Source organism: Pristiophorus japonicus, chromosome 15 (genome assembly GCF_044704955.1).
Source record: "Pristiophorus japonicus isolate sPriJap1 chromosome 15, sPriJap1.hap1, whole genome shotgun sequence".
Taxonomy (NCBI): domain Eukaryota; kingdom Metazoa; phylum Chordata; class Chondrichthyes; family Pristiophoridae; genus Pristiophorus; species Pristiophorus japonicus.
In genome coordinates, this window is record NC_091991.1 from 57,774,410 (window position 1) to 57,787,125 (window position 12,716).

Here is a 12,716-nt window from a genome sequence, read left to right on the forward strand (position 1 = left end):
TATTTTCTGATATGCTTGAAGCACCACCGAAAGAATAGATAATTTCCCATCATGCAGATGCAGAAGACATTTTGAGGGTTGTATCTTTCTTAATAGCACTTGTCTTTTTTAAGAACAGTAATGTAATACGGAGGACTCATTAACTAAAGATAAATTACATAGATAAAAATACTCTTGTCAGTCCTTTTGAAGGTAATATGCTCAAAATTGCACACAATCTGAGTATAACCCACGAGTGGTGTCTGCAAGGTTAAATTAACATGATTTGACTGTTCAATGCATCAGTATTTGGTGGCTCATGGATCCTGACAATAGATGTTGCTGAATAATTACGGAACCTGATCCGAGAGGATTCGAGCTGAAATATGGAAAACATTTTTTTTCCCCAGAGAAGAGCCATATTTTTCTATTTGTGTCTCTTATTTTGTATGCATGCTGTGTTTTTGTGCCTATTTATTATATTGTGTACATACTCTGCAACTATTTAACGCTGAATTTAGATCTCTTATTGTAGAATAGGAATTACAACACAGAATGCTGCATTTTGTTCATCGAGCCTGTTCACGACTAGCTCTAATCCTACTTCCCAGCTCCTTCCCTGAATCTTTATTTTTTTTACATCCTTCTTCAAATACTTGTCCAAATCCATTTTAAGATATGCTGGCTTTGCTTCAATAGCCATTTGTTTTTTTTAATAACCTATATGAAAATAAATTCTTCTAACTTTCTCTTTGTTTTTCCAGTGATAATTATTTGTTTGTGCACCTTGTTAATGATTCACTAATTTGTGAAAATAATCTTTTGCTATTTGCGCTCTTGAAACACTGATATTTAAAAAAAAAATCTCTGCCTCTTAACCATCATTATTTCACTGGAAAAAGCCCCACTTCTTTGAGCCTTTCCTCAGAACTATTCTGCTTTCATAGTGCAATTCTAGGTGAATCTTGGCTGCATCCGTTCCACAACTCTAATATCCTTCTTATAACTGGAAACAATTCTACAATTGTGGCATAACCAATGGATTGTATAAACTCAGCATTACTCGTGTGCTTTTACATCGAATACCTCTATGTATGAAACCTTGAATTGCATTTGCCTTTGTAGCTCCTTTTTCTATCTGTATCCCCAACTTTAAAGACCTGTGTATTTGCAATTCTAGATCTTATTTTTCCTCCACTCGTTAAGAATCTTCCTTTCACTACTGAGTTATTTTTGGAATGTAAGTCTTGGTAATTCAACATAACTTGTTTAAGGAGAGGTTCAATGTTTACAAAGTTTAAAGTTAGAAACATTCATAAAATATGCATTTTAGCTTAAACTATGAGATTAATAATAATTTTTTCAGACTTAAAGTATGGTGACATTTTGTAGCTTTACATGGAGATTGTTTAACTTTGAAGGCTTGCCATAGAATGTAAGAGTACTCCATACTGTCAAATATTTATGAGAAAGGCACTTTGATATTTATTTGTATGAGCGCATTAAATAATATCGAAAACTGAAGAGTACTTCTTTTACAATTTCAACTGTACCATTGTAACAAATGATAACCAGTGGGGAGGCCAAAATTTATAGGGAGATAAGAAAGTACAAAGTTTAATTCACTGAAGTAAATAAGAATTTTTAATATTGTATTGCAGATATCAAGGGATCAATAGGCTAATACCAACTGTAAAACTCTACTTGTAGGTATTTCATGCATGGAGTTTGTAAAGAAGGAAACAACTGCCGCTATTCCCATGACCTTACAACCAGCAAGCCTTCACTGATTTGCAAATTCTTCCAGAAAGGATGCTGTACCTATGGAGACCGCTGCAGGTAAGGACCACCTTACTGTGGCAGTGTTAATCCTGATATAGTCTTGAGCAATATTAAAAAATTTATTTCAGAAAGTCTTAAAAGTGAAAGCGTTTTGCCAATTGATAGCACAATGGTGGAATGTGGTGCTCCATCGTACTATGCCGTAGAATGGTACAGTATTATGTGCACCTGTTCTTATCAAAACACATTGTCTTACATTTTTAGCATTTACTTAAAGATTTCTCATGTACTCAGTGCCAAAGACCACTTCCATAAGCGAGCACTTGCTCCCTACCAACCAGATTGCATCTTTATTTGCACAATGTTGGGTAATGTAGCATTGCCTAGAAATTGAACAGCAACCCTTTTTATTCTAATAGCTTACTGAATTGACTCGAGCACTCTAATGTTCTCCTAGTCTTCAGATAGCTGAAGAATAAACATTCCATCCGACACTATGATTTTCGGTAAACTATAAATCCAATTTATTATAAATAACAATTAGACTGTAGTGGAAAATCAATACAGCAGATTTCACTTGATTACAGAATGTTTAATTTTCATCTCCTTGGTTATTCCAATACCACAAAATTGCTAACACTCCGAATAATACTAAATCTTTATATGACGTTTCACCTTAGTGGCAATGGAGTCTTTAGATATTTCTCTCTATTTTGATGAACCTAGAAGAACTGTTGAGTTGACAGCAAAACTGCATAGTATATACCTCTTAAACCCATTAAAATTCAAACTACAAGATAACAAAGGATGTCTTCTATAGCAGAACCAAGTTTATCAAATTAAAGCAATAGATCTCTATTGTGAGACAGCAGTCTGTTTTTGTCGTCGGGCACTTTAAATTCATAGATTTCAAGGCGAAGCACACAATATGTGCTGAGTGGTTTTTGTTTGCTTTACAGTGAAAATGTATTTGCATAGGGAATAATACTTTTTTTGAAGTGACATTTTGCATATAATAACGTATATCCTCTCCACCATGTAGAAAAAAAGACATGAGAAACAGCTTACAGTAATCACATTTAAAGTGACCAACTACATTTCATAAATAAAATACTTGTAGGGTATATGTAGACTTGTATTTGAAATGTGACCACCCTCTTTGTCACTATGTTCTTAACCAAGACTGTTTGGAATTATTTGTGAAGCTGGATAATAGGCTCCAACATTGGGATTATTCAGTATATAGTTAGAAGCCATATTTGGAGACTTAACGTATGAAAGGAATCATCATCAGTGGGTTGCATGGGTCTTTCTTATCCTGGTTCTCTTTTAATGTTCTTAGCTGTGATTCTTAATGTAGTTTGTGCATCTGGAAACCTGGGTCATTTTTTTGTCAATTTCCAGTAACTGACACATTGGCAGAATTTGCAGCCCTGGTTCATTGACTGAGAAATTGAAATAGATTTTCTGCTAACCTCTGTTTGGGAGGACAGTGAAATCTTTAGCAATGTTCTTGTTACTTGATAGTGCATTGTAAATAATTGATGTGTGGAGGACTCCTTAAATAAACTCTGCCATTGGGTGAATCTGACTGCATACGACAGAGTTATTTTTTAAAAGTTGAATGGCCTATGATCCTTGGATTGCCCATTTGAAATACAGAGTACATTCAGCGTCTTTGTGGCATGTGCTCTATATATACTCGAGTACAAATAATAAAGTTAACAAATGAGCTAGACTTACCATGGATGAAAATGGTATAGAATTTTTCATCATGCCAACAATAATATCCGAGTTTTAAAAACTGTACAATTGCTTACAAGCACTGAGCATTTGTGTTATGCCATGTATAGAATAAAAATAGTTCTGTGAAAAACATTGTAGATAGCTTTTCTCATGGGGTAGGGAATGCAGACCATGGTATAGAAGCTTATAGAGTATTTGTCTGTATATTAATTATATGAATATCAGAGAATCTTTGTCTGCAATGTAATTGATCATGGGCAATCTTAAGTTCTATTCAGTTTCACTTGCGCCTACTCTAACCACAGAATAATTTTGTGTCCATGTCCATTTGATCTTGGCAAAATGTCCAGAGTGTCTGTAGTGAGCATAATAGACTTAATGGTTTAAGTTTGACAGTCACTGAAAAACAACAAATCAAAAAATAAATGGACGGAAATAAGCACAGTGCACTTCAGTAGCTGTTGAATGCCTATTCACAAAAAATGAACTAATATCATCCCTTTAAAAAGATGTGAGACAGCCTTTAGTTTTCCATTCTAGGGGCTGCCATGATCGTTTCCCTAATCTGCCATATAACCTACATATCTTAATTGGTGCCCTTGTCATTAGCGTGTACAACTTTTAACAGCTTAAGTTTTACATTTTTTTTTCCCCTTCCAGTTGTTGACCAGTATTATTTCTGAATGTTTTTGAGGCCATTGTGCGCGAGTGTATTTTGAGCCAATAAATAGTTCATTATGGACCGGCAAAATCTTGTGTGGTATATTGTGTTGCTTTTTGCTCTTCAGTGATGTGTTCAACACTTACACTGATAAGCTAAAGGTGGAGGAAAGTATAAGATAATGTAGGGCAGAGCAAAAAAAACCCAACTGAAGAGACAAATGAGAGCAAAAAGTTTAAGGAGGAAAACAGTGAATAGAAGTGAGAAAGAAAATTCAGAATAAATTTGCAGATTTTAAAAGATTGTAAAGAAATAATAATGAAAACAAAAGGTAAGTTTAAACACATCCAAAAATCAGCAAAGAAGCAAACGCAGGGAAAAGCATTGGGGAAAAATGTGAAGAAGAACATAAGACTGCACTTGCACTGCTACATTTATATTGATGGAGAATGTTTTTAGGCCCCACCTCCTTGGAGCCTGCCTTATACTACTTGAGATTGATGTCAGTTGGAGTGTAACTCCAGGTTGTGACTGTCCATTATTTTTCTTTAAAAGCCATTGTTTTCTTCCTTTTTGGCTGTATTTTTTTCAGTTACAATTTCAAGAAGTGCTCTCGAGAGGTGTTGGTGCCTAATTTGGGGGTACAGCTGATATATTACTTAACAGCAGGCACTGAGTTCCAGCACTTCTTAGCATTCCATGACAAAAATCAAAAACTGTCCTCCAGTCTATGGACTGCTATAATATTTTGGGATTTTTAGCTATAATAGCCTGGAAGGGATTTTGTTTTTATTCATGTGTTGGACTCAGATTACAACATGTTAACTCTGAAAGATATAGAAGTCATTTTAAATAGTAATTGGTATGGTTCTGGGGTGCAGAGGAAGACAAAGAGTAGGGAGAAGACCCGAGATGGAACAGCCACCAAACTGTGTACTTGTGCATTTCCCACCAGACTTAAGTCGATGGAAAGTCATTGAGTATATTCCATATCAGTTCTCACCTGATGCAAGAGTGGTTTTCATTTGTTGTGTCTGATGGAGTTTGGTTGAAGAAACATAGAAAACATAGAAAATAGATGCAGGAGCAGGCCATTCGTCCCTTAGAGCCTGCACCACCATTCAATATGATCATGGCTAATCATGCAACTTCAGTACCCCACTTCTGCCTTCTCTCCATACCCCCTGATCCCTTTAGCTGTAAGGGATCTAATTCCCTTTTGAATATATCCAACGAACTGGACTCAACAACTTTCTGTGGTAGAGAATTCCATAGGTTCAGAATTGTCTGGGTGGAAAAAGTTTCTCCTCCTCTCAGTCCTATATGGCTTACCCCGTCTCCTTAGACTGTGACCCCCGGTTCTGGACTTCCCCAACATCGGAAACATTCTTCCTGCATCTAACCTGTCCAATCCTGTCAGAATTGTACATGCTTCTATGAGATCCCCTCTCATTCTTCTAAATTCCAGTGGATATAAGCATAGTCGATCCAGTCTTTCTTCATATGTCAGTCCTGCCATCCCAGGAATCAGTCTGGTGAACCTTTGCTGCACTCTCTCAACAGCAAGAATGTCCTTCCTCAGATTAGGAGACCAAAACTGCACACAATACTCAAGGTGTGGTCTCACATAAGAACATAAGAATTAGGAACAGGAGTAGGCCATCTAGCCCCTCGAGCCTGCTCCGCCATTCAACAAGATCATGGCTGATCTGGCCGTGGACTTAGCTCCACTTACCCGCCCGCTCCCCGAAACCCTTAATTCCCTTATTGGTTAAAAATCTATCTATCTGTGATTTGAACACATTCAATGATCTAGCCTCAACTGCTTCCTTGGGCAGAGAATGCCACAGATTCACAACCCTCTGGGAGAAGAAATTCCTTCTCAACTCGGTTTTAAATTGGTTCCCCTGTATTTTGAGGCTGTGCCCCCTAGTTCTAGTCTCCCCGACCAGTGAAAACAACCTCTCTGTCTCTATCTTGTCTGTCCCTTTCATTATTTTAAATATTTCTATAAGATCACCCCTCATCCTTCTGAACTCCAATGAGTAAAGACCCAGCCTACTCAATCTATCATCATAAGGTAACCCCCTCATCTCCGGAATCAGCCTAGTGAATCGTCTCTGTAACCCCTCCAAGGCTAGTATATCCTTCTTTAAGTAAGGTGACCAAAACTGCACGCAGTACTCCAGGTGCGGCCTCACCAATACCCTGTACAGTTGCAGAAGGACCTCCCTGCTTTTGTACTCCATCCCCCTCGCAATGAAGGCCAACATTCCATTCGCCTTCCTGATTACCTGTTGCACCTGCAAACTAGCTTTTTGGGATTCATGCACAAGGACCCCCAGGTCCCTCTGCACCGCAGCATGTTGTAATTTCTCCCCATTCAAATAATATTCCCTTTTACTGTTTTTTTTTCCCAAGGTGGATGACCTCACACTTTCCGACATTGTATTCCATCTGCCAAACCGTAGCCCATTCGCTTAACCTATCTAAATCTCTTTGCAGCCTCTCTGTGTCCTCTACACAACCTGCTTTCTCACTAATCTTTGTGTCATCTGCAAATTTTGTTACACTACATTCTGTCCCCTCTTCCAGGTCATCTATGTATATTGTAAACAGTTGTGGTCCCAGCACCGATCTCTGTGGCACACCACTAACCACCGATTTCCAACCCGAAAAGGACCCATTTATCCCGACTCCCTGCTTTCTGTTCGGCAGCCAATTCTCTATCCATGCTAATACATTTCCACTGACTCCGCGTGCCTTTATCTTCTGCAGTAACCTTTTGTGTGGCACCTTATCGAATGCCTTACGAAAATCTAAATACACCACATCCATCGGTACACCTCTATCCACCATGCTCGTTAGATCCTCAAAGAATTACAGTAAATTAGTTAAACATGATTTCCCCTTCATGAATCCATGCTGCGTCTGCTTGATTGCACTATTCCTATCTAGATGTCCCGCTATTTCTTCCTTAATGATAGTTTCAAGCATTTTCCCCACGACACATGTTAAACTAACCGGCCTATAGTTACCTGCCTTTTGTCTGCCCCCTTTTTTAAACAGGTGTTACATTAGCTGCTTTCCAATCCGCTGGTACCTCCTAGAGTCCAGAGAACTTTGATAGATTATAACGAATGCATCTGCTATAACTTCCACCAATACCTTTTAATACCCTGGGATGCATTTCATCAGCACCAGGGGACTTGTCTACCTTGAGTCCAATTAGCCTGTCCAGCACTACCCCCCCTAGTGATAGTGATTGTCTCAAGGTCCTCCCTTCCCACATTCCTGTGGCCAGCAATTTCTGGCATGGTTTCAGTGTCTTCCACTGTGATGACCGAAGCAAAATAATTGTTTATGGTCTCAGCCATTTCCACATTTCCCATTATTAAATCCCCCTTCTCATCTTCTAAGGGACCAACATTTACTTTAGTCACTCTCTTCCGTTTTATATATCGGTCAAAGCTTTTACTATCCGTTTTTATGTTTTGCGCAAGTTTACCTTCGTAATCTATCTTTCCTTTCTTTATTGCTTTCTTAGTCATTCTTTGCTGTCGTTTAAAATTTTCCCAATCTTCTATTTTCCCACTAACCTTGGCCACCTTATACGCATTGGCTTTTAATTTGATACTCTCCTTTATTTCCTTGGTTATCCACGGCTGGTTATCCCTTCTCTTACCGCCCTTCTTTTTCACTGGAATATATTTTTGTTGAGCACTATGAAAGAGCTCCTTAAAAGTCCTCCACTGTTCCTCAATTGTGCCACTGTTTAGTCTTTATTTCCAGTCTACTTTAGCCAACTCTGCCCTCATCCCACTGTAGTCCTCTTTGTTTAAGCATAGTACACTCGTTTGAGACACTACTTCCTCACCCTCAATCTGTATTACAAATTCAACCATACTGTGATCACTCATTCCGAGAGGATCTTTTACTAGGAAATCGTTTATTATTCTTGTCTCATTACACAGGGCCAGATCTAAGCTAGCTTGCTCCCTTGTAGGTTCTGTAACATACTGTTCTAAAAATGGTTTCCTCGATTTCCCCTCTTCGCCTGCTCACGGGTAGCCTCCTGGTTCTTGGAACTTCTCGCACAACAACTGCTGGCACAAAACCACAAATAAAGATTCTCAACCACAGGTGGCCCAACCTTTGTAACGTGAATCCAATCATATCTGTAGGAGTCACTGATCCTATGTCATGTGATCAAACCTCCAGGAATGCCTGCAACCAGCGTTGGCAACCCTACTGCACCAGTATGTCAGATACTGATAAGCTGCTAACAGCTCCCTACCCAACCCCCAGCATGTCAAACATTATCAGCTGCAGCACACGGAGGGAGGGAGTCCTACATAGCAGTCTGCAGGATATTCTCTTCTTCCTCCCCCCCCCCCCCCAAGCCCCTGCCAATTTGGTTCTCCCAGGCACTCTCACCCTGTGCAGAATCTTGCTCCAGATTTAGCCACGATCCCAGGTGAGGGTGAAACAAAAGGAACGTTGCAGGAGATAACAACCATCTTGGAATATTTGGCTCATTCAGTTTATTGTACATACAATGACCATTTTGAAAATAAAGACACCTGCAAATAAAGGACACTTGATGCAAGTCCTGTGTTCCTAATTTACAGGTTTCACTGTAATTAAATGTGTTGGTTTATAATCATGCCTTGTTTCACTAGGGTGCTTTTTAGTCCATTTTCTGTGCAAGATCTTAGTGTTCAGTGCACATGGGGTGTGTGCGTTACGAACCCTGGGCCACGCTATGGTTTAAGTAGATATTGATCAGTAAGTATGGTACTCCTGATCGCTTGGCACATGAGGTCTGCTTATGGGAGCGACCAACAATGCTGAGCCAAGAGATTATCTACAGGCGACGCATGAAATTTGTAACAACTGCCCATGGGATAAACTGAGAGATCAACTAGTATATATACGTTCTTAAAAACTTTGATACGCAAATGCTTTTTATTGGCACAATCAATTCAAGCCAATGATGGAGTAATGACTAAAATGATCAAATATGTATGGTGAAAATTGCAGCCAAAAATTGTTGGGGTCTTCCAACTAGAGATCAGAGATTGAATCTACATTTGAATGTATTCAAACTTAAAGGGCCCAAGTTTCCACATGATAAAAAAACGGGCGTCCCTCCGAGCTGGGTGCCCGTTTTTCGCGCCTAAAACGGCGCCGGAAAAAAAACGAGCGATTGTGGAGCGCTTTGCAGCTCCTTGTTTGCTTGGCGCGGAGCCTACACTCGCGCCGATTTTGTAAGTGGGAGGGGGCGGGTACTATTTAAATTAGTTTTTTTCCTGCCGGCAACGCTGCACGTGCGCGTTGGAGCGTTCGCGCATGCTCAGTGTGAAAAAAACATTGGCACTCGGCCATTTTTGTAGTTCTTTGTAGCTGTTTAGTTTTTGAACATTTTTTAATAAAAGTACATTGCCATCAGCACAGAGGCTTCTTGTAGCAGTGAGAAGGGTGCAGGAAGCCTCAAAGTTGAGGCAGCCGTTTCCTGACGACCTCCCCCTTTTGCCGTCGGGAAATGGCTCCTCAATTTCTGAGGCTTCCTGCAGCCTTCTCACTTTCCCGCCACAGCCGTCTGGAACGGCTCCATTTACCGCCCCCCCCCCCCCCCCCCCCCCCCCCCCCCCCCGCGTTCGGTCGGCTCTCCCCCCCCCGCCCGCGTTCGGTAGGCTCCCTCCTTCCCGCGTTCGGTCGGCTCCCTTCCCTTCGCTTCTCTCTCTCTCTCCTCCCCCCCCCCCCCCCCCGCGTTCGGTCGGCTCCTTCCTCCCCCCGCCCGTGTTCGGTCGGCTCCCTCGTTTTGTGAGGCTTGCTGCACCATTCTTCCTGGCTGAAGCACTTTCACACAGGTAGGAAGATGGTTTATTTAATCTTTTCTTTGATTATAAATGTTTATTCAGGTTGGATTTATTTGTATAAGTATAAATAAGGATTGATTGTAGAATTTAATGAGTTCCCTTCCCCCCCCCCCCCCACCTCGTTCTGGATGCCTGATTTGTAACCTGCGCCTGATTTTTTTAATGTGTAGAACAGGTTTTTTCAGTTCTACAAAAATCTTCACTTGCTCCATTCTACTTTAGTTTGGAGTACATTTTCACTGTGGAAACTTTCAAATCAGGTGTCAGTGGCCGGACACGCCCTCTTTTGAAAAAAAAATTCTGTTCCAAAGTAGAACTGTTCTACCTGACTAGAACTGCAGAAAAAAAAATGTGGAGAATTGCGAATTCTAAGATAGTCCGTTCTCCACCAGTTGCTCCTAAAAATCAGGCGCAAATCATGTGGAAACTTGGGCCCAATGTTTCTAGCAATTCCAAAAGGGGCTGATGTTATTTTACCTTGCTTGTTAGAAAGCATTTCAAACTGGGGGAGAAAGAGAGTCAGTGTATTTCTTCTTTCTAATTGTTTTATTAAAAGAATGAATTAAATTTCTCAGACAAAAAGGCTTGCATTATCATCACCTGTACTTTGATAGTTTGAAAATGGAAGCCTCCTGGTTGCCCAAAAATATTGTCAAGCCGAGGCCACATTCTTCATCAGGAAACTGTTCTCCTTGATCCTCGATGTTGACCCTCCAGCCACCCCTCCTACAGTAAGTGAGACCTGTGCTATCTGTGGAGATTAGATGGAAAGTGACAGATGGAAAATGGAGGGGGATGGGGCGGAGGGAGGAGAGCTGGGATCTTGCAGCTGTAGGATGCAATCAGACTAAGGATGGGTGGATATAGGAGACCATGACTCTTTGACCTGTACCCCATTTGCTGCCAGACCACTGAACCTCCTCCGACACCCACTCTGCTGCCAGATGCTGCGACCACCCTTTCCCTCTTTCCTGTGTTGTAAGAAACTGCAACATGATCGAGTGCTGCTGAACCCCAAGGCTCTCTGGTGTCTGCAGACTTTGACCCCCCCCCCCCAAAGAAACTTCTGCTATCACAGACTCTGCAACCCTTCCCTTTTCCTCTGCTATCATGGCCACCAGTTTGACAAAAGTGCAGCAGTTATGGCTATATTACTTAATTGGGATTCTTTCTTGCTGAACACAACATCTGCAGGGTTGTTGGTCACTGCTTTCTGTTCCTGAAAATTGTATTACAGTCTTGACTAATTTTACACCTCAGGAAAAGGTGGAGTTCAGAAAGGCCTTGGTCTGCATGGTTTCATTGTTGTCATTTAAATTTGAATGGGCACCCATCTATTGGGTCATTCGGAGTATTTGACACAGATCAATAAATCAAGCCATTGCAGTTTGCTCAATTAGTCAGCATAAGTCTTTGGTTGGGTACAATGAGGCAAAGAAATATCTTTGAACTTTACCATAAATTGCAAATATATTTGTGAATAACCATGCTAGGTATGAAGCTGAATAATTTGAGTCTATGTAATTGAGAGATAGAATTGTCTAATGCCATTTCTTGCAGTGTATAAGATATAAGAAATCCAACAGTGAATTCAGAAAGTTCTTTATCCAAAGAGTGGTGGGATTGTGGAACTCATTACCACAGGGAATGGTTGAAGTGAAGTGTATAGATGCAGTTAAGGGGAGGCTGGACAAGCATATAAGGGAGAAGGGACTAGAGGGTTATGTGGATAGATTTAGGATGAGGAAAGATGGGAGGAGGCTCGAGTGGAGCATAAACACCGGCATGGACAGGTTAGCCGAATGACCTGTATCTGTGCCGTATATCCTATGTAATATCTTTACCAGTAACTCAGATATATAATTTAATCAGCAGTCAGTCTGAATCCAGCAGTGGAACTGGGCTAAATCAATGGCATTGTGCATGTATTTTGCCACATAAGTCATCAATGTTTCGAGGATCACTCTTAATTGTTGAGAGACTTATAGTCTTGGTCTGATGTATTCTTCAACTTACCGAAGACAAAGAAATCACTTGGCTGTTTGTGATCCATTCCAGTAAGCTGGAATACAATGATAAGGGTTCTCTGTTCAATCCCTGAGTCTTGCTACATATACTTAGTTATTGGGGAGATAATTAGTTGCTTGATTCGCTTGGAATCTGAAATTGGTTTACAGGAATGGCCATTGATGCTGAACCCAAGTAGCTTTTTATGCTAGATATATTAACCCCCCGTCCCTGCTCCCAGCACTGCCAAACCCCAGGTTCCCATGCTTCCAGACTTTGGACCTTGTCCTACTATAGCCAGACCTCAGGAACACCCAATTGGGCCAAACTCCACATTTGAACCCCATATCTGTCGAAGGTTAGATTATGCTCTGCAATGTTGCTGAGCTCCAGGACCAACTGCGTCTGCTGCTCTTGCCATGCTACCACTATCATTATGACTATCCTCTGTTACAAAACCTCAGCACCACAGCCCTGGCTAACCATAGGATCATTACCCCCAGCTCTACCAAATTCCCAAACCATTACCCCTGCAAAACTAGACTTATGCCCCTCCCCCCCACAAGATATGTTCCTGAATGCTAGGAACCTACCTTCAATTTAGCATATCTTGTCTACCATCTTTGTGTACGGTGTGTTTTTTTAAACAAATGAGATAA

The 12,716-nt window shown here is 40.7% G+C and overlaps 1 protein-coding gene across 2 annotated transcripts in view; it reads left to right on the forward strand.

Annotated features, from left to right (window-relative positions):
- The window catches only part of mkrn1 (makorin, ring finger protein, 1), a 79,064-nt gene that overhangs the window by 11,715 nt on the left and 54,633 nt on the right, over nucleotides 1-12,716 (forward strand). Inside the window, exon 2 of one of the 2 annotated variants that reach the window (XM_070900501.1) lies at nucleotides 1,690-1,818. In XM_070900501.1, coding sequence (XP_070756602.1) covers nucleotides 1,690-1,818 — 129 coding nt within the window. Of the gene's footprint in view, nucleotides 1-1,640; nucleotides 1,819-12,716 lie in introns of both variants that reach the window. The other variant, XM_070900502.1, reaches the window with a different exon arrangement.